Source organism: Octopus bimaculoides, chromosome 28 (genome assembly GCF_046866305.1).
Source record: "Octopus bimaculoides isolate indiv1 chromosome 28, ASM4686630v1, whole genome shotgun sequence".
In the NCBI taxonomy this organism is placed as follows: Eukaryota; Metazoa; Mollusca; class Cephalopoda; order Octopoda; family Octopodidae; genus Octopus; species Octopus bimaculoides.
The window spans coordinates 7071492-7096316 of NC_142955.1; the positions used below are offsets into that span (position 1 = coordinate 7071492).

The following is a 24825-nucleotide window of genomic DNA, read 5'->3' on the forward strand; positions in this document are numbered from 1 at the left end:
TTATTTTAATTTGACAAGTGGTTCTCACTCAGTGAAAAGGGAGTGTTCCTTAAGACATTCAGAGACTCAGCAAAAATAACTGAGTCATCAGCAAAATATAGGTCTGTAATCTTAGTTTCACCAATGAGTGCATCACAACTTGATTGAGCCACCATTTGGTCACATATCTAATCCATGCAGGTACTGAACAGAGTGGGAGCCAAGACACAACCCTGACGGACCTCAGTTGTCAAAAAATCTGCTGATAAATTCTGTCAGACCATGCAAGATAGAAAAGGGGATACTAAATAATGCTAATACACACATGCACACACACACACACACACACACACACTCTCTCTCTCTCTCTATACACACACTCACATGCAACAAGCTTCCACTGTTTTCTTTTTTTGAAATTAATTCACAAGGTATTTGCTGGCTCAGAGCTTTAGTAGAAGCAAGTTGCTCAAGAACTGAACCTGAAACTCTGTATATAACTTGTTTGCAAAACACCTGTTGTTCCATTCTAGCATAAGCGAGACAAAATCATATTAAGGCATTATTTTACAGCTGGATGTTTCTATTGTCACAAATTCTTATTTGCGTTGCAAATAAGGGATTTTTATTCAATAGGTTTCCAAAAAACATGAAGCTATAGGAATTGTTAACATAATGTTACTGCATTTACTCCAGTAATTTCATGTGTAGACATCACTGAATGTAAACATTCACATATACACATACAGACATATATATTTACATACATACATATGCATGTACATATGATACAAACAACCATACTTCTAGTTCCTCTGTCCCCATTCACATCTACTCACCTTGTACTTCGAAGAGCCACCTGGACACCCAAACACTTCTATTTATATTTATCTCTTTGCTGCTCCTACCAAACATCCTCACTCTTCTCCTCTGTGAATGGCCATGTAGCTCTACTACAACAACAACCTGCTTCTTCCACTTTCACATACTTTAACCCCTCCTCTCCTAACATAAAGTTGTCTTCTTTCTATCCACCTCAGGTTTTGTAGTGTTCCAAGCTACATGGTGACCTCATTAGTAGTGTGGCACAGAAATAGTACTCACTACATACTGTAAAGTGGTTGGTATTAGGAAGGGCATTCACCTGTAGAAACCATAACAAAGTTGACACAGAAGCATAAAGCAGTTCTTAGACCTATTGGATCCTTTAAAACTGCCCAACCCATGTCAGCATAGAGTATGGACATTAAATGGTGATGATGACATATATATGGTAATTTTGTACAGTCTCTGCCTGCTAAATTCCATTCACAATCCAAGGCTCTAGTACAAGGAACTTGCCCCATTTGCCACACAGATCAAATCTTGAAAGATGTGATTAGGAAGTAATCTTTTAACCACACAGCCATTCATTACCCGGTTTGACAGGTATTTTACAGCAATAACAACAACAATAATAATGGCTTGGCACCTACCTGCTTATCAGTTGCACATGTTTTTAATTTCTTTAGTTCAGCAATCTTGGCCACAGGGAATTGTTCATTGGTTGCCAAAGCTCTACAGTATATAAAATATATATATATACATATATATATATATATATATATATATATATATATCGATTTAAATAAGAGCTAAAAGATGATCCATTGTAAAAGCTTTATTATGACCTATGATCATTTCGATGCAATATCCAGACCAATTCATGCATATTATAAAATATGGAATATTGTATCTCTTCAGGGTCAGATTAATTCATAGCAGACAGTACTATCTGTCTGCTATGAATTAATCTGACCCTGAAGAGATACAATATTCCATATTTTATAATATGCATGAATTGGTCTGGATATTGCATCGAAATGATCATAGGTCATAATAAAGCTTTTACAATGGATCATCTTTTAGCTCTTATTTTAAGTGATATACATACAAAAACTTACATGTGAGAATTTTGCTATGTTTGATAACAGATACAATATTTTTACCAAATTTTGGTATAAATCTATAAATACACACATACACACACACACACATATATATATATATATATACACACACACATATGCACATACATATGTATATACACATATACACACACACACACATCTATATATACTGCAAAGCGAGAGACTTGGAGATGCCACTATGAAAGGTTGCGAAATGAAAAGAATGGGAGAAAGAGTGTCTGCCAAATTTCAAACCAACAGAGGGACCTGGGATTTGAATTAGCAGTACCTTGGTAGATAAAGCAATTATGAGATACTAGGTGAACCTGTGAAAATTTCACAGAAAATATAAAAAATGTAAGCGTCTGTAAATTGTGTGCTGATGCCATGAGAAATGTTTTTATATTGTGACAATTAAAGGTGGTGAGCTGGCAGAATCGTTAGCATGCCAGGTGAAATGCTTAGCGGTATTTTGTCTGTTTTTATAGTCTGAGTTCAAATTTTGCTGAGGTCGACTTAAGTACCAGTTGCATACTGGGGTCGACCTAATTGACTGGCTCCCTCCCGACAAAAATTTCAAGAACTTGTGCCTATAGTAGAAAAGTATATTGTGATAGTTACAGAATATAGAAAGAAGAGTAAAACTGATAACTATATAATCCAGCCAAAATATCTCAGATACACAAACGTAAACGGAATTACTATTTAACCTAAGAATACATTGTACATATTCAGAGAACCAACTTGGTTTAGTGGTAAGGAACGTTTTTCTCGTATTCTTTTACTTGTTTCGGTCATTTGACAGAGGCCATGCTGGAGCACCACTGTTTAGTCGAAGAAATTGACCCTTGGATTTATTCCCTGTAAGCCTGGTGCTTATTCTATCAGTATCTTCTGCTGAGCAGCTAAGTTACAGGGATGCACCAACATCGGTCGTCAAGCAATGGGGTTGGGGGGGGGGACAAATACAAACACATTCATATATATGTGTGTATGTGTTCAGTTTTTGTTTACTTATACAAATCAACAACAATTTGTTAAAAATAACATCCAAATCTCTCTCATACTATGCTCTTGTTAGTATTAAGGGAAGGGAAAAAAATAGAATTAATATTTTTGATTTTGTTCGGCTCTATGAATTTAATTTTTTTTAATGCTTTCATCCATTACTTGATACAAGAAAAAAGAAATTGGAAAAATCCTGACCAAAACAGAGAAATTGTAACTTAACAAAAATATAGAAAGAGAAAGAAAAGATTGTGTTCGAAAACCAAAAGATGTTTTTTAACTGAGGTGTAATTTTATAATTAAAACAAAATTTAAATTTCAGAACATAAGACTTAACATGTTATCTGGTGTATGGTTGAATTCAAATGGGTAGAAGACGTAAAACAAATATGTGTGTGTGTTGCGTGTGTGTATGGTTGGGCCTTTAATAGCCAGGGGTCAATTTCATTTCAATCATAGAAAGGAATTGAAAGGAATTCAGCCACTTCCTCTCACTCTCGCTTTCTTTCTCACTTCCTCTCCCCCTTGTTCAACAAACATGTTAAGTTTAAGTATCTTAATTTTCCTGTTAAGATCGTTGCTGCTTCAGTGGACCAGTAGGCATGAGTGTTAATCTCTTTCAGAAATTACAAGTTAAAAAATTTTATTTAAGCAACAAAATTTCTTTCAACAATTTCTTTCTCTTAAGCGTGACATGTGCGTCAGGTACGTACAAAAATATTATTGATGAAGACAAGGAAAGCCCCCAGCCCATCAGGAATCACTGCTGAGAGGTTTAAAATATCTGGTGGTGTGGGCTATAGTCTAGTCAACCAGTTGATACATGAAGGCATCATACCCAATGACTGGTGTAGCAGCACCATAGTCAATTGCCATAATCAATTGCTACAAAGGTAAAGGTGATGCATTAGATAGCAATAATTACAGAGGTATCAAATTGTTGGATCAGGTGATGATAGTCATAGAGAGGGTCATAACCCAACTAATTAGGGAGAGAATTAGTTTAGATGAGATGCAGTTTGGGTTTGTGCCAGGGAGAAGCACTACTGATGCTATATTTCTGGTAAGGCAACTGCAAGAGAAATTCCTAGCCAAAGATAAACCTCTGTACTTGGCTTTTGTTGACACGGAAAAAGCTTTTGACAGAGTCCCCTGATCCCTTATCTGGTGGTAAGTGCAGAAACTAGGGATAGGTGAGTGGTGGGTGAGAGCTGTACAAGCCCTGTACAGGGATGCTGTCAGTAAGGTGAGCATTGGCAACTAGTGATGAATTCTGGGTAGAAGTAGGGGCTCACCAAGGATCAGTCCTCAGCCCCCTCTAATTCATCATAGTCCTCCAAGCAATAACAGAGGGATTGAAGAGAGGCTGCCCCTCTATGCTGATGACCTTGCTCTAATAGCTGAGTCACTACCAGAACTAGAGAAGTTTCAGGTGTGGAAGCAAGGATTAGAATCGAAGGGCCTTAGAGTCAATGTAGCAAAAACCAAAGTCTTAGTAAGTAGGAAGGCAGACAAATCACAAATCCCTTCAGGTAGATAGCCCAGCTCGATTTGTAGAAAAGGCACTCCTTAAGACGTATCCAGTGTAAGTTATGGACAATATCAAAGGAAGGTTAACTAGGAAGATAGTTTTTGTGTATGGCAGATGCACAGGGGTAATAAACACCAAAGATGTACAGAAAACAGATTCCATCACACGCCAGGGGAAAAACTAGAAGTAGTTGATAGCTTCCATTACCTAAGTGACCAAATCAGTAGTGGGGGTGGATGCTCTGAAAGTGTAGCTGCTAGAATAAGAATAGCCTGGACATAGTTCAGAGAGATCCTAGCTCTGCTGGTAACAAAGAGCCTTTCGCTCAGAGTGAAAGGTAAACTGAATGATGCATATGCGCAAACAGCCATGCTACATAGCAGTGAAACATGGGCTGTGACTGCTGAGGACATGTGTAGGCTTGAAAGAAATGAAGCTAGTATTCTCCGCTGGGTGTGTAATGTCAGTGTGCATACTTGACAGAGTATAAGTGCCCTGAAAGAAAAGTTGGACATAAGAAGCATCAGATGTGGTGTGCAAGAGAGATGACTGAGCTGGTCATGTGTTATGTATGGATGAGGACAGCTGTGTGAAGAAGTGTCACACCCTAACAGTAGACGGAACCTGTGGAAGAGGTAGACCCAGGGAGACATGGGACAAAGTGGTGATGCATGGCCTTTGAACATTGGGCCTTACAGAGGCAATGACAAGTGACTGAGACCTCTGGAGATATGTTGTGCTTAAGTGACATCGTGGCTGTGGCCAATGCCAGTGTCGCATAACTGGCCCATTAAAAAGTACCCTTCAATTGTTGGGCAATATGTAGTGCTTAAGAAGACCTGTTGAGTCAAGGGAAATTGTAGTCATGGCTGATGCCAGTGTTGCCTGACTGGCACCTGTGCCGGAGGCATGTACAAAGCACCATTTAAGCATGAGTGATGCCAGTGCCGCCTAGCTGGCTTCTGTGCCCATGGCACGTAAAAAGCACCATTTGAGCATGGTTGATGCCAGTGCCACCTAACTGGCTCCTATGCTGGTGGTACATAAAAAGCACCCACTACACTCTTGGAGTACTTGGTGTTAAGAAGGGCATCCAGCTGAAGAAACCTTGCCAGATCAGATTGGAGCCCAGTGCAGCCTCCTGGCTTGCAAGTCTTCAGTCAAACCATCCAACCCATGCATACATGGAAAGCAGACATTAAACAATGATGATGATGATGACGATGTTGATATATATATACCTGACTAAGGGTGTGAAAAACACTTACATAGCTAGAAATAGGAGCTAAAATGCTCCAATGCAATCATCCCAATCACTGAACCAAGAATTCCTTAAATTGGCCGGCCAGTTTTGGCTATTTCAATAGCCATCTTCAGTAAGGCTAGCTCGTTTGGTTGATTCCAGGCTAGCTCAACTATCGGAGTACATATATTCACCATAAAAATCTATGGATGATTTAGCAGATTGCTGATGTGTATACAAAAAATTAATAAAAACAGGTGTTTGGGGCAATTGCAGCCCCTATTAGAGCAGAGCATATGTTCATGTGCTTTGTAACAGCATTGGTGCACTTTAGCTCCTATTTCTAGCAATGTAGTTGTTATTCACATCCTTAGTCAAGTTTAGTTGATGGCTATAATTTTCCTTTACAGTATAACGTTGCAAACAACTGTTTTTATTAATTTCATATATATATATATATATATATATATATATATATATATATATAATTAGTTAATAAATACACACACATTAAATCATTAAAGTTAAAGTCTGGACATAGAGTGACCAATGGTTTCACATCAATGAAGGCTGCAACCTTGTGGACAGCTTATCAGACTCTAGACAAAGACAAACTTAACTTTTCACCTTGCCAGACCAATATGCCATAATTATAGCAACCCCAGCAACACCGGTGACACCAACAGTATACCCAGGCTTCGAACTAACTAGAGATACAACACGAATGTGAACATAGGTGCAGGCATGGCTGTGTTCTAAGAAGCTTGCTTCTCAACCACATGGTTCCGGGTTCAGTCCCATTGCGTGGCACCTTAGGCAAGTGTCTTCTACTATAGCCTTGGGCCAACCAAAGCCTTGTGAGTGGATTTGGTAGATAGAAACTGGGAGAAGCCTGTTGTATATATATATATATATATATATATATATATATATATATATAAATAAGCGGAATAGCTACCAAGGTGAATTCCTAATATGCTAGAAGAAGACACCATTCGCCTTACCACAAATGCTATGTTCTCAAAAATTTTAGCAAACGCCAGAATGTATGTGAGCAAGGAAATTTGTCTTGCTCACATACATTCTGGCATTTGCTAAAACTTTTGAGAATATAGTATTTGAGGTAAAGCCATTTGGCGTCTTCTTCTAGTGTATTAGGAATCCACCTTGGTGGCTTTTCCTCTTATTTATATATGTCATATAATTCATAGTCTTTGGACATTTTTTCAGTATGCTAGGCCACTGATTTAAATTGCATGATCACAGTCAAATGATTGAAACAAGTGAAAGAATACTCTGTTGGATCAGACAGCACACCTTTCAAGCGACACTTCTGCACCCACCAGTCATCCTTCAGGGGCCCAGAAAAATGTTTTGGTACGTCCCTGGCAACACGTGTGATGTCTCAAAGATCAAGGAACCCTATATGATATCAGGAAGAAGATCTTAAAACAATCAGGCCCCTATGTTAATAGGAGCAGGCGCTGCAAAAATCTGCATCAATGAGCGAGCCAAAATACTTATAAACTATGCTAAGCCTGGCTTGCTGAACACTCGTAAAGAAATAGTGTCCATTTCAAGCGCTACTTCCTGCAATATCGGGATTCTCTGTTCACTGATTAGGCTTGTAAGAGGCCTTACAAAATAGATCTCCACTTCCAATAATCGACGGTCCAGGGGAGACAACCTGTCCTCAATAACTTTTTTTTCTTTTTTGCTAATAACCAATTGGTCAGCCATAGTGTTTTTCCACCTCCACAAGTTGCAGAGTTACTCTGGGGTCCTGACTAATTGTCCCCACCACTTATTAATTTTTCAGATTTTTTTTCACCCTACTGCTTATCAATTTTTAAGATATCCCCCCCCTCATCGCTTTTATTCCAGCCCTCCCACCTTATTAAATTTTGCTAATCTATCTCAAGTGAAATTTTATTGTAAGCTATCAATATTGATACAGCAGCTGGAAAATCTAATAATTTTATTTTATTATACAGTAATCCCTCGACTGTTGCAGGTGTTACCGTTCCAAAACCCCTGCTATAGGTGAAAATCCGTGAAGTAGAAACAGTACTGTACTGACTATTTTAAACCCACCTTAGCGAAGGCGGAGGTATTGTTTCCAGTCATGTTTGTTTGTTGGTTTGTCTGTGGACAAGATATCTCAAGAACCACTGAATGGATTCGGATGAAACTTTCAGAGATGTTTGACCTGGTACAAACTGATTAGATTTTGGGATCTGATTTTTTATTACCCATGCGGGCTAACATAGAGGGGTCACATACAATCGAATGATATAAGATTTTCATGTACAATGAAATAAAATGAATTACAACACAATAAATTACAAGCAATAAATCCCAAACAATAAATCACAAAGAATAAGTCACAAAACACAAACAATAAATCACATGATGAGGTGTTCAAAACAGGTTTGCTCCGACCCCACGAGCCCTGTCTTTAGCACCGACTTACTGGTAATCCCTCAATCGTGTTCAGGCAGTGTCTTTCACCCCCAACATGCGTGCTACACGCGTCCACGTTTTTTAAAATTCACTCTCTGACAAACACCTCTTTTCCAGCCCCACCTTCCTTTTCAAGTGAAAAGTGAACATTTTCACGAGGGCGAGGCCGGAGACGCAGGTATGTGTCACGATACCTTTCATTCTCGACTTCCATATCACCTCCCTCGCAATTGCTACTACTACAAGAAAACAATTCTCACCTTCTTTCGTCAAGAAATCCGGTGGGTTAATCTTTACAATTGACTCAGACGATAGCTGTACTCTTCTTCCATCAGACAACAGTTGTTCCGCATAAACCCATACTTCTGAAATACCCGGACACTGAACAACAGCGTGCAGGACGGTTTCCAGCCCTGCCCGCATCTTGGACAGGCCGTCAGCCCAGGGTGGCCGTGTCTATTGAGTTTATCCCGAACGGGTAGGGCTCCTCGGTAACACTGCCAGGCCAAAGACTTTTGGAAGTTATCCAGTGTCTTAGGCCCGAACGTTCTTCGGAACAGGCTGTCCAACTGGTTATCATCGAGACCCAGGGTCCTTCCCAGGGCATCGTCATTTCCAGCCTCTACCAACCCACTATAGAAAGCCATGGTGGTACCGAAACCACTGGCATTGCCTGAGTTACAGAACTGGAGAAGCGCCTTGCGGCACTCTGTATGCCAGGTACCCAACTTCGATCTTCGGCGGATCCAGTTTTCTCTACCATCAAAACTAGTAAAGCTGGGGAACATCTGTCTAGCAAGCAGAGACCACACCCGTTTACCATCCAGGTAGAGCCAGAGATGCCTTAGCCTCAGCTTGTGCTTGCGCATCAACAACCAAGGCATCTCTAACCCACCCTTTAACGGCTTTAGACAGCAAACAGAACGTCTTACAAGTGGAGCGGAGTTCTTCCACAAAAAGCGAAAGATCTGCCTCTCCAACCTGTTTAACCATGAATCTGGGCAAGGCATGACGGAAAGGCGGTAAATGATGACCAATGCGATAAACACATTGGCCACCTCCGCCCTCCCTTTCAAGGATAGCCACCGCCAAGACCAGGTCCTGACTATGTGGGTCACCTTGATCGAAACCTGCGACCAGTTCTTTTCTATCTGGAGATCTGGGCCAACCCAGATTCCTAGCAACTTAATCGGGTCCTCCGTCCAGCGTCCTACAATGCTATTCGAAGGCATCGATTTGCCCCTCCAGGTGCCGAGTTGTAAGCCAACCGACTTTTCCCGATTAATTTTTGCTCCTGAACAGATTAGATTTTGGGATTGATCCAGTACCAGACAAAGATTCTGGATTATTTTTCCTATTTTTTTTTACTTCAGTTTTGAGGGCGGTCGGGTTCATTTTTAGCATTCTTATTTGTGAGAGCAATCGGGTTTATTTCTGATATTCTCATTTTAAAAATCATTTCTAGCTAATCGTTGAGAGGACATTGGTGTTGCCTTGGCAAGGTTTGCGCTCTCTGAGTACTCTTGTTAATTATTATTTTTATAAGTTGTATATATTTATTTTATTATAAATGCAAAACAACACCACAGAGGAATCGACATAAGGTTAAATGATAAACAGCGATATGGCGAAGGATTACTGTATATATATACATAACAAGACAAAAAAAAAAGAAAAGAACATTACAAGTAATACCATATGTTATAAAATAAATAAACTAAATAACTAATTCTGGTTTAAAAATAAATCAAGGGTGACAGCCTAGAAAATTTTAAATAAGGATTTCTCATTTAGGCACAAGGCCAACAATTTGTGGGGAATGACAAGTGAATTAAAGCAGCCCAGTACATTACTGGTGCTTTATTTTATCAACCCCATAGGGATGAAAGAGAAAGCTAACCTCAGTGGGATTGAACACAGAACATAATTGTCCATAACTTTATGCTGCAAGGCACATTGCCCAATGCTTAGGCACAAGGGCAGCAATTTAAAGGGAAGGGGAAAGTCGATTAAACTGATTCCTATTACTCGTACAAAATAACAAACACTGGGTAATTCATTATTATTTTGACTGATACAAATTGTGAATCAGTATGACAAAAAAAAAAAAACATGACAAGAATGGGAAGAGGACCTGGAGTGTTTTATTTGCATGGAAGAAAAATATTTATGCACGTTCATACGGGTGAACCTTCACTATTTTAGGGTGTAGCAGTGGCACAAGCAGTCAGCACAGCCATTTGCCATCTCTGAGACTGGAGCGAGATCTCACCTGCATCCATTTGCCATGCACGAGCTGACAATGAGGCTTGCGCATGGCAAACTCCTTAAAAAAAACACAAAAGAAAGAACACAAGAAGAAAAAAAAAAACCAACCGTTGTTGGTTCAGCAAACATCCATTCAAAGTGTTTTGCCTTTTTGTTTTGTTTTCTTTCAGCACACACAAAAAAAAAAAACAGATTTGGTGACGAAAATTTTTCTTTTGTTTATTTGTGCATACAGTACACAATTCCATAAATTTTGGTAAGGAAAATGTTTTTCTCACACACGCTACTATTTCCAACAACACTTTTGTCGGTTTTTTTTTTTTCTTGGTCCTTTTCCTTTTTCTCCTCTGACAGAAAATGAGTTCACCAAATCTTCTGTCTTTCACTGGCCACGCTACTCTTTGGTTCGCACAGTTGGAGATGTATTTTGCGGTACATGTTGTACCTTCCCAGTGGCAGCTAAATCTTCTCCTATGTAGCATTCCTGTGCCACTTGCTACTTCCATCAGGGATCTCATCACAGATCCTTGCCCAGATGTGACGTATGAGGTGGTAAAATCATAGGGTCTCCGACGGAACACAAAATCCACGGAGTCTAAGTTCAAACAACTAATGCAGGACGAGCAGCTGGGTGACAGGACTCCGTCTCAGTTTCTACGACATCTCCGAGAGCTCAGCAACACAACTGAGAACAACTCACTTTTACGGAAGCTTTTCTTCTCCCAGCTGCCTCCCAATATGCAAACCAATTTGATACCAACACCGTGGATCAACTGGCTACCATGGCTGATAAAATTTTAGAGTTTGGTATCCAGCCAGCACCTCGCCATGTCTGCTCTTGCTCAGATATCTCTTTCGCTGCATCTTCCTCATCACATGATGAGATTGTGGAGAAATTTGACTCCTTAACATGCCACATGGAGGCGCTCCAACTCTTCGCGCCGCCACAGTCGGAGCTCGACCAATTCTTTTTCCTCTAGTCCCGGTCTTTGTTGGTACCACTCCATTCAGCCTTGTTCTTTTCAATCGTCAAAAAATGCCCAGCGGAGGGTTTGAGCACGTCAAACACTTCTGACCAATTCTCATCAAATCGTGCATTTTTTTAAAAGGATCGTGTGTCTGGAAAAGCGTTTTATGGTTGACACAGGTTCTAGTTGCTCTATTTGGCCTTTGAGTCTCGCTACAGACAAGCCAAAGCGTTCAAAGATCACCTTGCACGCAGTCAACTGGTCTCCCATTGCAACTTACAGTCAAGTTTCCTTACATATTGACATTAATCTTCATCGGGATTTTAGGTGGTTTTTGTTATAGCTGATCTCCCACATCCTATTCTGGGTGCGGACTTTTTTAACAATTTTAACCTATTGGTAGATGTCAGGTGACAGAGACTCGTCAACGGTTCTATGTCTTTGTCTACACCTGCAAAGGTCACTACCAATGCTGTTCTCAGTCCTTCATTTTTTGTTGCCACTGCTGGTGATGCATTTCATTCACTCTTAGCGTCTTTCCCAGAGATGGTGGATCGGCGATTCCAAATGGCAAAACCTACTCACTCCACCCTCCACTATATTACCACCACTGGGCCACCTGTCTGTTCACGCCTGCGGCGACTTGCTCCTGACCGTCTTAAGAAGGCTAGGTCCAAGTTTGAGCACATGCTCCAACTTGGCCTTATTCACCCCTCCACCAGCCCCTGGGCATCTCCCCTTCATTTCGCATGAAAAGAGGATTCAGATGGTATCAGACCTCTCTCTTCAAAGTCGATGCAATTCAGCGCATCGCACCTCCCACTTCATTACGCCAGCTTCACCATTTTTTTGGGAGTCGTCAACTTTTACAGACGATTTACTTGTGATTGTGCTATTGAAAGCAAATACAAAAAAGAATTCTCCCATTACTTTATCTGCTGAGGCGTTATCTTCGTTTGAGTCAATCAAGAAGGAAATAGCTTCTGTTCCTTTGCTTGCACATCCGGTTCCCGATGCTCTTCTCTCTTTAACCGTTGAGGCATCGGATTCTGCAGTTGGTGCTGTTTTGCAGCACACCATAGACAATCAGACTAAACCTTTGGCATTTTTATCTTGTCAATTAAAGCCAGCTGAAAGTCGGTACAGTACTTTTGATCGAGAGCTCTTGGCGATCTACCTGTCAGTTCATCACTTTCAACATCAGCTCGAGGGCCGAGATTTTGTGATTTATACTGATCACAAGCCTCTTACATTTGTTCAGTCATCTAAATCTGACAAAAACAATGGCCTCGTGTTTTTCGTCACCTGCACTACATTTCCCAGTTCACGACTGACATTCGGCACATACCTGGAACAGAGAACGTGCCTGCTGACGCACTTTCTCGTCTTCCTGTGTGCTCCCTTTCATCTCCTGCGGCAATCAATTTAACTGCCATTGCACAGGATCAACCAGCTCTAGACACTTTGGATTTAACTTCTACCAAGTTGTCCTGTTGCAAGTTTGGCTATCTTCCACTTCCGTTTGCTGAAGTTACAATCTTTTGTGACATAGCTACTGGTTCTCCCAGGCCATTTGTACCTGAGAACCACCAGCGCTCTGTGTTTGATGCCTTGCATTCACTGTCACATCCTGGTATTGCTGCTTTGGTGAAGCTTATTACGGCTTGGTTTTTCTGGCCTAATATGTGCTGGATGATCACCGATTGGGCACGCTCTTGTGTAAAATGCCAGCGTTCTAAAATCCACAGGCATATTCGCGCTCCTCTTGGACAGTTTTCTCCTCTGGAGACTCGCTTTCGCCATGTCCACATTGATCTGGTTGGACCATGGCCTGTCCGTCGCGGTTTCTCTTACATATTGACATGCATCAATTGATTCTCTCGTTGGCCAGAGACCATTCCAATAGTGGACATTTCCGCTGAGTCTGTTGCTCGAGCTTTCATTTCTAACTGGATTGCTCGCTTTGGTGTCCCAGCTAAAATAACCACTTATCGCGGACACCAGTTCGAGGCTTCTCTATTTCGTGAATTGTCACGAATCCTAAGCGTTCATCACATTTGTACGACCAGCTACAACCCAACCTCCAATGGGATGGTCGAACATTTTCACAGGCAACTGAAGGCCGTTCTACGCACCACTTCTGATCCACAGTCTTGGACAGAATTCCTGCCTATCGTTCTTCTTGGTTGTTGCACTGTGTTAAAGCAGACTTAGGTTTCTCTTCAGCTGAACTCCTTTATGGTACCACCCTGGCACAATGTTAGCACCAGACAACTGATCCAACGTCATATGTTACCAGACTTCACTTGTATTTCTCAAGTCTTCCACCCTTGCATCCACGTGACCAGTCTATTCCCTCTCACGTCCCACCGGATATTGACAAATGGACTCATGTTTTTGTTCGGGATGATTCTGTCAGAGGACCTCTCGTTTCTCCTTATAAGGGACCATTTCGTGTGCTATCGTGCACACCCAAAACTTTTAGTCTCGCCATCAATGGGCGGGCAAAGACCGTGTCGGTCGACAGACTTAAAAGGGCACATTTTGAGGTGTCCACACCCTTCGATGACATCCTAAACATGCCCACCTTTGATCCTTTACAACCACCCTCACATGCACCTTTGACCACACCATCACCTACACCTCCACCTTTGTCACCACAACCTAACACAAACAAACCCTATATCACCAGGACAGGCCACACTGTGCACTGGCCCAAAAAACTCATTAAAACTATTTATATCTGACAATCCTGTTTTCCTGTGTTTTCCTGTGACAGACAATTGCTTTCTTGTGTTACTGGACAGTTCCTATACTCTGCCATTGAACATTTTGTCAAATTTTTGTGCATGCCCATTTATATTTCTTGCAATTATTTTTCTATTTGACTTGTCACATTATTGTACCATATCTTGTTGGTTGCTATCAGTTGCCATCCTTACTCTTTCTTGTGCCTGCTCCAATTATTCTGTTTTTGCATTGCTGCACTCAAGGGGGAGCCCTTGTAGCAGCACAAGCAGTCAGCGCCATACCAAATGAGATCTCACGGCAGCCATTTGCCATCTCTGAAACTGGAGTGAGATCTCACCTGCATCCATTTGCCATGCGTGAGCTGACAACAAGGCTTGCAATGGCAAACTACATAAAAGGAAGAAGCCACAAGGTTCGATCTTTTTCTCTTTTATCTGCGACTGCTCACAGAGCACACTTCACTGGCTGAGCCTCTAGGCTAGTCTGCTTGTCACATCTCCTGAGGCAATGGCCCACGTAATGGAGAACGACGAATTCATACCGCATGAGATGACTGCAAAAGAGCAACATACCACACCTTTGTATATATATTGTAAATAAAACTAACGAGGAACCTGCGTTTTGCCTAATACTTCTTTACTCAACTGCTGGAGCCTTAGCAACATGAAGAATAAGAAATTAATGGGAGAAAGGCGATATTCAACTGATATCCAGAACCTTGCTTCCCATTATAAGGGCATTGATAATCTTCAACCCTAAGAAGTTCAATCATTTTGAGACACATTACACCTGCTTCAGGACACATTGAAAACAAGGAAATTGCTGTCTGAAAATATGCTTTACAACCAGCCAGAGTTTATAAAAACTTGAGGCTGGACAACTGCCCTAGTCTGTAACGTATGCATGAGTTTACTGCTACTCCACATTGTAGTCAAAAAATCTTCATTTTCAATTTCTCTACGATTTCTCTACCAATCACCAACACAAATTTCATGGAAACTAAGAACTTCAAAGAGGAACTGTTTATCCTTACAGGACAAGCTTTTTACAGAATAAGGATTTAACATCAACACGACTCAGGTAATTTCTCTTTGAACTTTTTTTCATAACATCATGGCAGAGAAAAGAGTATTTCATGATGTGAAAATTGGAAATGAAAATTAATCTATAGAAGAAAAACAAGCACTTGCTATTGCAAAGAGGAGTATGATACTGAATTAGAGCAAATGAAAGGGAAAACTCATTGGGATGTTCAAAGGAAATGCCATGTCCCAGACACCCCGAAACAGGGACATCTCGCCAAAGCAGTTCATTTGTTTTACTTGAATTTGGCCACTGTCAAAAACTCTGATTGACTATTTGATTCTGCTGTTATAGTAATCAAATGCTGCTATGAAAAATATCTGAAAGGCAAACTTGACAGCACTGAAAAGGAATGTTTCAGAGTCACTGGAGGAGGTTGTAAAACAAACCTTGTTTGAATGGTTTGTGGATGTCAGAACATTACTGCATGTGAGATTACCACAAGCTCTTTTCTTATTACAGGCTGAGAAATTTTATGAGGAGAGAATTTGCCAACACCCAGACACATCAACTGAAGAAAAGCTTTGTTTTTCAAAAAGCTGGATGAAAGGTTGGCAAAAAGAGTATGGGGTGTCACTGAAATTTCCAAACAAATGCATTTCAATCTCCAAAGAACAATGTGTTAAGTGCATTCAGGATTATTTGAAGAACAGAAGGAATGTATGTCATTATTTTCTTGACAAATTTGGCATAGATCCTCCTATTATCAATGGAGATCAAATGCCCTTGCATTGGAATGAAAGTATAATTGAGAAATCAAAATATGTTTGTCAAAGAAAACCACCATTTGTCTAGGGTAACACAGTGTTCACCCAAGTTAGCAATGATACCAAAATCAATCTTATCCCAGAGTTTGTATTGAAAGGAACTGGAAAACGACCACCCTGTCTACAATGAAATATCAATGGTCTCCTAAAAGTTCTTATAGATTAGAACAGCTGCTCTGTACTATTGAAAACCTTCCAAACTGATTCAATATGTTTTCACATGCAAACTTTGCCATTTATGTGCTTGATGATTCCATGGTGCATTTGACACTGCAGGTGAGAGATGCCCTCTGGAAAAGTGGTTATGTGCTAGTCTTCATCAGCAGTGGTATCACTGGATTTGTTCAAGTTAACAACATGCACTTGCACAAACAACTGAAAGCAAAATATCACAGAATAGAGAAAGCAAAGATGCTAGAAAAGTTACTTCAAACTCCGAATAAAATACCCACGCCCAGTCGATCTGAGATAATGCAGATGCAACATCAAGCACATGCAGATTACAAGATTGATGTCAAAGTTGCTTTCAAGTAGACGTGGGCCACAAAAACTTTCGATGGCTCTGAAGATTATAAGGTATCAGACCAAATCATGCACCTCATTGGTCCATCGATGTGAGAGTTTCGTCTAGAGATGATGTCAAAACCCTGTCCAAATACTGTTCAGAGAGTTATTAAGAACTTAATTCCACTGAAAGGGGACAAGTATGCAAACAATATTGAAGGCTCAGAACTATTTGATAGTGACAGCATTGAGGAAAATGTTGCTGAAAGAAAAAAGCAAGTCATCTGGAAGGTGACTGACACATCTGGAGAAATCCCTATGGAGGTTTTGCAGAAGCCAAAAGTATGGTTGGCCAAACATGATGATGAGAAGCTTTATCTCTTTTGTAGGAATCAGCAGTGATGACCAGGTTAATAAAGATGCCTTGTTCCTTGAAAAAATACAGGTGTTGGATGAAAACAAAACCTCTACACTTTTCTTGCCCCATCGAAGCAAACTTATGTCAACTGTCAGTGAAGCTCAGTGGTCCATGAAGAGGGCAAATATTGAAACCGAGAAATCTGCAGAAGGACAGCGATGAAAAATCATGAGTGTATCATTTATACCTATTTATGGAGCGCTAAGTTTTATCATGTGCTAGACTACTCATGACCTCTATTATCTCTAAACCTACTTGTCTGATTTATGCAAAATTTGTTTTATTCCGTTTGTATTAACATTTCAGTGTTAACTTAATTCATAGTATTTTCCCATTATGTGCCAGTTTGGCTGGGTAACATTGCAAGCAAGATTCAAACTGACTTTTGATGTATTATAGATACTCTTTTACTTGTTTCAGTCATTTGACTGTGACCATGCTGGAGCACTGCCTTTAGTCGAGCAAATCGACCCCAGGACTTATTCTTTGTAAGCCTAGTACTCATTCTATCGGTCACTTTTGCCGAACCACTAAGTTATGGGGACGTAAACACACCAGCATCGGTTGTCAAGCGATGTTGGGGGGGACAAACACAGACACGCAAACATATACACATACATACATACATATATATATATATATATATATGTGAGTAAAAATAAATACAAAAAAGGGGCTTTGTATGATCATGTATAGAGGAATATATTATTTTATTTAAAAGAATTCCAACTCTGTCTGTTTTTTATGTGCTATTTATATTCTTGTAAAATTAATGTGGGATATAGAATATGCAATATATAATATATAATATAAAAATGGATGGTACAATGAAATGAAGTACTGAATGTCTTATTGAATATATGGAATATGTCTTATTGAATATATGAAATATTGAGTGTTCAATATAAAGGATTAAATATATAAATATATAAAGGCGAATACGTATTTTCTATACCTTGTGGTATTTCATCATGGCCGGTGTGACAGACTTTAACAGACTGTAATAGACTGGCTGGTTTTCTGTCTTTTATACCAATTCCTTTGGACAGCAGCAGTATGTGTTTGGCTATTTTTAGAATTGATGCCAAGTTTATTTTTAGAAATGTTGAAATTTGAGAGATTTTTTGTGTTTTGGTTATAGGGATAAGATTTTTAAACCCCAGTAGGTGTTTGGCTATTTTTAGAAATGATGACATTTGAGAGATTTTTTGTGTTTTAGTTATAGGGATAAGATTTTTAAACCCCAAGTAAGATAAATTTAATCATTGTTTGTTAAGAGTGGGTTTGAATTTCCTAATAAAGTCCTTTTCTTTGCGTTTTCTCTCAATTTCATTCCGGTAGTAAAGTTTATGGAATGGAAATATAATAAAAGTTTGATGACCACATGTTGCCAGATGGTTACTCAGTGGTATTTGGCGGACTTCTGGGTTTTTAATCTGTTGCCGATGCACCTGTGAGCGTTCCGATAGTGCATTACCTGTCTGGCCAACGTACAGTTCTTCACAATTAGGGCATTTGATGCAGTAGATTAGATTTCTACTTTTGCAGTTCATGTTCACATTGGTGAATATTTTCCCTGTTTTTGTGTTCATATATGGGCCGGTATGGATTGATTGGCATGTACCGCATCGGCTATCAATGAATGTTTGATTTTTGTTGCTGAGGTCAAACCTTGCCTTTGTTAATAGTTTTTTTCAAGTTTTTAGGTTGTCTCTTACTGTAATGATATTTCTCAATTCCTTACTTTGTGCAAGGATCGGTAAGTTCGCTTTGGCAGTATTAAAAATGTTCTGGTGGCATGGATTTTGTGTCACTATAAATGGAATGATCTTTTCCTGTTTGTCTTTTCTTTGTGGTGTCCTCAGTTGTTGTATGGGTATTTTCGAAGCCCGCTGAATACCATTTTCTATGAGTCGTGATGGGTACTTTTGCTTTAGCAGAAATTCTTTCAGTTCCATCAGGCGCTGATTTCTGGTCTCTATATCCTCTACAATAGTACATATTCTCATGGCTAGGCAGTATGGGATGTTGCGTTTTGTATGGGGTGGATGGCACGATTTAAAGTTCAAGTATTGGTGTGTGTCTGTGTGTGTGTGTAATATATATCTGTGGTAATGGCGGTGTTCTTTTTAACTACCATTATATCTAGAAATGGTAATTTACTACTGCTCATCTCCTTTGCAAATTGGATGGATGGGTGTAGGTTGTTCAGGAGGGTGTTGAATTCTTCCACAGTGCTTTGAGGTTTGGTCCAGATTATAAAGCAATCGTCCAGGTATCTCTTCCATGCTTTTTCAATAAACTTCCTAAATTCGGTGTTGTATCTCTCTTCTATTTCCTGGTAGAGTTTTTGTTCCAAGTAACCCATCACCGAATTCACATAAACGGGAGCAAACCTCGTTCCCATAGCCGTGCCTTTAATTTGGATATAGCTCTTTCCATTGAAGAAGAAAGTATTATTTTCCAGGATAAATCTCACTGATTCTAGTATAAATGTCACCGTGAATCTGTTGGGAATTGCTTCCCTGTGTTTGTCTATCATTTCTAAAAATAGCCAAACACCTACTGGGATTTAAAAATCTTATCCCTATAACCAAAAAACAAAAAAATCTCTCAAATTTCAACATTTCTAAAAATAAACTTGGCATCAATTCTAAAACTAGCCAAACACATACTGCTGCTGTCCAAAGGAATTGGTATAAAAGACAGAAAACCAGCCAGTCTATTACAGTCTGTTAAAGTCTGTCACACCGGCCATGATGAAATACCACAAGGTATAGAAAATACGTATTCGCCTTTATATATTTAATCCTTTATATTGAACACTCAATATTTCATATATTCAATAAGACATATTCCATATATTCAATAAGACATTCAATACTTCATTTCATTGTACCATCCATTTTTATATTATATATTATATATTGCATATTCTATATCCCACATTAATTTTACAAGAATATAAATAAAACATAAAAAACAGACAGAGTTGGAATTCTTTTAAATAAAATTATATATATATATATATATATATATATATATATATATGACGGGCTTCTTTCAGTTTCCATCTACCAAATCCACTCACAAGGCTTTGGTTGGCCCGAGGCTATAGTAGAAGACACTTGCCCAAGGTGCCATGCAGTGGGAATGAACCCGGAACCATGTGGTTGGTAAGCAAGCTACTTACCACACAGCCACTCCTATGCCTAGTTCACGAAATAGCAATTAAACTCTTTTCATTGTGTTTTACTTTTCTTTCTTTTTAAGATGTGTTGCTTGTATCAAAACCTGTTTAGTCCACTGCATTTAAAAAAAAAACATCCCATTATTAGTATAATTAACAAATATTTTATTTTATTATCCAAATGTATATCTTAACTAAAGTTAACATTTGAAGCACATGCATGTGCTAATTTCATCTGCTTCTTGTTAATTTTTTTTGCCTTGTTGTGTCATTATATGTGCTTTAAGATATTTTTTTCCTAATTTCCATACACACACTATACAGCATAGATTCTCAAAGTGGGCACTACCGCCCCTCAGTAGGCATTGAGAGAGTCCAGGTGGGCGCTGGTGTCTAAGGGTGTGGGGTGTGTGTGTGGGGGGGGGGGTAGAGAAAAAGGAGGCATTGGGAGGAAGGCAGTGGATTGGGGGATGCAATGCATTTATAATATTATAGTATACAAATTATATAATATTATATTAAATATCAAATGATTCATAACATATTTAAATTAGTAAAATATAAATAGAAATAATACATTTCTAAATCTCTCAAAGAGAGTTATACAGTAGTGATATGATAAAGTAGTTGTATGCTGTCAACTTAAGGTGACAGTCCAATGAAGGGAATAATACTACTGCTATTTAGCCCTAGGAAGCAGCACCACTTCCTGTCAACCTTGACACATTTCCTGTGTCACACATAAGAAAGAAGGAAACAAAGGACCACTGATGAGGTCACAGAAGTGTGACGAAAGAACTCTGGCCGAAATAAGATTAAGATTAATGTAATATAAAGCTGAAGCAAATTAACACCAAATATACAGTGCGTGTGTTTTTATTGGCTAAACTGGCAATATGACCATCCCCAAGTACAACATCTGTTTTAACAGACGATTTCACATCAAAAATCTTGCAAAACAAATATGTAAACGGAACATATATATATATATATATATAACACAGATATAAAAAATTAAAAAAAAAAAAATTTTTTAAGAATATATGTAACTCAATCTATTGAGAATAGTATATTAAATATTAAATATAACTGTTATGTACTCAAAATCAAGATATACGCTTATAAGGTGTATTGTATGTGTGTATACATAGATGGACGTGAGTGCATGTATGCTGATACCATACATGGAGATATATCTATATCTGGACGTGTGCTTAAGGATATGTGGATGTTGAGTGTATGGATATGGTTACTAGGGTGTAACTATAGATGTGTGGAGATGTATGTGTATATTCATATATTTAGAATTTTGCATAATGAGGCATACGGGTACAGGCTTGAGCATGTTAGTAGGTGGATCTGTATGAGTGTGTGTGTATACACACATATACATATGATATGACTTCTAAGTAAGTGTATGTACCCATGTAATACCTAAGTTTATAAAGCTAGGAATTTTTAGTGGTGTGTTTGGGTAAACTGACCACTCATCACAACAATATCAAATTACAACCTTAATCTATATTTCAACGAGTGGTCTAGCTAAGAAATTATCTATGACCACTACAATTTTATTTCTTTATCTCTTATTCTACTTTATGTTTTTATTTCTTTTGTTACTTTATTCCAATTTTGCTAAATCTTATTTATATATGTATCTAACTTTATTATCCTTATTTTTACTTTTATTACTATCGGTTTGACTTCTATTACTTTCATATTTTATGTTTTATTTTTTTATCTTTTACTTTATTTTTTACCTTTGATCACGCTAGTTAAATATAAACTCAATCCAATCTATTTAACATTCACTCTGTGCTGAATTGTGGTACAGCATGGGCAGATTTTTGAAATTCAATGAACTTTTATGCAGAGATACCTTTTTAAAGGGATGTGATAAACCTATTATAATGGGTGTACTTTTTCTTTTGTGATGTAATCTTTGGACTAGCAGTGTTTGCGGCTGAAGATAGCTTTAAACCATCTTTTAAATCAACAATGAACCTATACTGATGTAATTGACAGATTGTTTATAAAGCTTGAAACACGTGTACCACGATATCCTTTGTGTTCTGTTTTCAATTTATATTTGATATATTCTTTCACCTATGCCAGTATCTGGCATATACAGGTGCTTACACTTATCAAGTATTACCTCTAAACTTACAGTACCTACGTGATATTTATATATATATATATATATGTATATATATATATATATATATATATATATATATATATATATATATATATATATGTATATATATATATATATATAGATAGATAGATGGATAGATAGATAGATAGATAGATAGATAGATAGATAGATAGATAGATAGATAAACAGATAGATATATAGATTGATAGATAGACAAACAGATATTCATGCATACTTATGTAAAAAACTAAGATGAAAAAGAAACTGAGAAAAAAAGAAACTAATACCTACCGCTTTCCAGCAGTTGGGCTTATCACTGGGGACTTGATAGGAGTGGATGTCCGGCTATCTGAATGAACTGAGCTTTCAAAATACTGTAATTGTGATTGTAATTCTCGCACCTGAAGAGAGAATAGGATAATTAATTAATTAATCAGTCAAGGAAGGACTATACACTGAGGAGGTGCTGAAAAATTCCTGGCTTTGGGTAAAAGAAAATACAGAAGGACCAGTTAATTATGATTTCATTCAACTTATTCCTCTCTGATTCGAACACCTACTTCAGTTTTTTTAAGCCCTGTAAAAGAATCTGGAAGGTATGCCTCCAACCAGGCCTTTCATGATACCCCTAAAGCCAGGAAGTTTTCAGCATCCACCTCATATGTATGTTCATTTCTTCAACTAAATTTGTTTGGGGTTTGATCTCTCCACTGTACAGCATATCTGCAAGTATCGTTTGCCAATCCACATTAGCCTGAAGGTTAACCAATGCTTCAGGCTAATGCGGATAGACATAAACTGAAATATGATAGACAGAAGCCTGTTGGATATATTCCTTAAACAACAAAAAAACTTCATAGCCATGCACAGGCATAACTGAAGGTACACACAGGGTTAAGATGTCCACTTCCGAATCATATGGGGTTTGAGTTTGCTTTCACAGAGTGCATTCTGTCAGTAGGTGTCCTTTAGCTGCAGGCTGACAAATACTTTATGAATGAAATTTGATAGACAGAAAATGGAAGAAACACTTCATATGTGTGTGTGAGAGAGAGAGAGGGGAGGGAGGGAGGGCGGGAGGGAAAGAATGTTTTTTCTTGTCTCGACTTGTGTATACTGATTGCAGATAGTCTTCATTTATAGAGTGACATTTATTTACAATTCTTCATGCAACCATGCCCAAGACGTTTGCCGTTCAACCAAGATGGGGAATAATTACCTTGCTTGGAAACAGATGAGGTTTGCTGTCAGGAAGAGTATCAAGCAATAGAAATTCTGCCTCAAAGAAATCTCATGTGACTCATGTAAGTATTGAAGAATGGATGTCAAAACGATGAAGTGGATCATATATGTAGGTATTCATGTGGTGTGTGTGTGTGTGTGCATTTGTTCTGTTTAATGTCACTTTTTATATGCTATGAAGAGTTGGACAAGGACTTAATTCAAAAAGACACACTTATGGCTAAATGCTCTTGTCATCCATTCTTATCTGTTTTTAAGAAAAGGATTCTGCAATCCTTTGAAAGTACAAAGTTACCAAGCATTGTAAATGTCACCACTGTTAAATTCAAATGCTGATAAGCCACGGAATATCAACATTTGTGCCCGTTCGTATGCATGGACACACATGCATATCCACACACAGTCACATACATTGCATTAATCACCTCTCCACCCTCCTTCATTACTCACTACATTCACTTCTAACCACATATTTAACCATCTGTTACTTTCCATTAATGCTTTTATGAAACTACTTATCCTGATCCATTGTTCACACCTTCTCTGATACTTACCTTCTTATACCTTGAGAGTATGCTCTGGCACCCCATTACTAAGATCTGTATCTTCTTTCTAGCTACTCTCACACCCTTACATGATGTGGAGTAGCCATGTCCTGGTGGCATGAAAAATGGTGCTCAGTATTTACTGTAAAGTGGTTGGCATGATAAAGGACACCAACAAGGCCCTGCAACTTTGCTGGATCCTGTCAGACTGTCCAACCCATGCCAGAATGGGCGTTAAATGAAGATGATGATGTATACATCTCTCAGCAGACCTTTCCAATTTTTTTTTTCACCAGATTCCTATGTTTTTGATGACAAAGATTCTGAATATGCAAAAAAACACATTTTCAGAATTATTAATTCCCCACTAATTTTTAATCTTTGACATTTTTTCAAAATTTTTTTCAGTCTACATGGAAAAATATGGAGATTAAGAATATGGATGGGGAAACAAATTTTAATTTCAAATTTTTTATGAAAATCTCCAAAATTGATCCACACCCCATCCTGTTGTCTAAAAGTGAAAATGAACGACTGTTTCGTCCATTTCTGCATGCGTAGATTTATAGTGAAAGAGCAAAAGGACCACAGCATGTGAAGCCCTCACCACAAAACTCAATATGCTAAAAATAACAGCTAAATGGCTGGAGAATTTTTGTGTTTGTGTGCACGTGCGTGCAACAATTTCTACAGCTTATCCGAATGAACAAAGAAAGAAGTACACAGAAATATATTTTATGTACTTGTCATATATGTCG

General features: G+C 38.5%; 1 protein-coding gene across 9 annotated transcripts in view; it reads right to left on the minus strand.

The window, feature by feature from the left end:
* The window catches only part of LOC106870703 (colorectal mutant cancer protein), a 542202-nt gene that overhangs the window by 68009 nt on the left and 449368 nt on the right, over window positions 1-24825 (minus strand). For all 9 annotated transcript variants that reach the window (XM_089343928.1, XM_089343920.1, XM_089343923.1 and 6 more), the window contains 2 exons: window positions 22572-22681; window positions 1455-1536 (listed from right to left, as the gene is read on the minus strand). In XM_089343928.1, coding sequence (XP_089200054.1) covers window positions 1455-1536; window positions 22572-22681 — 192 coding nt within the window. The remainder of the gene's footprint in view (window positions 1-1454; window positions 1537-22571; window positions 22682-24825) is intronic.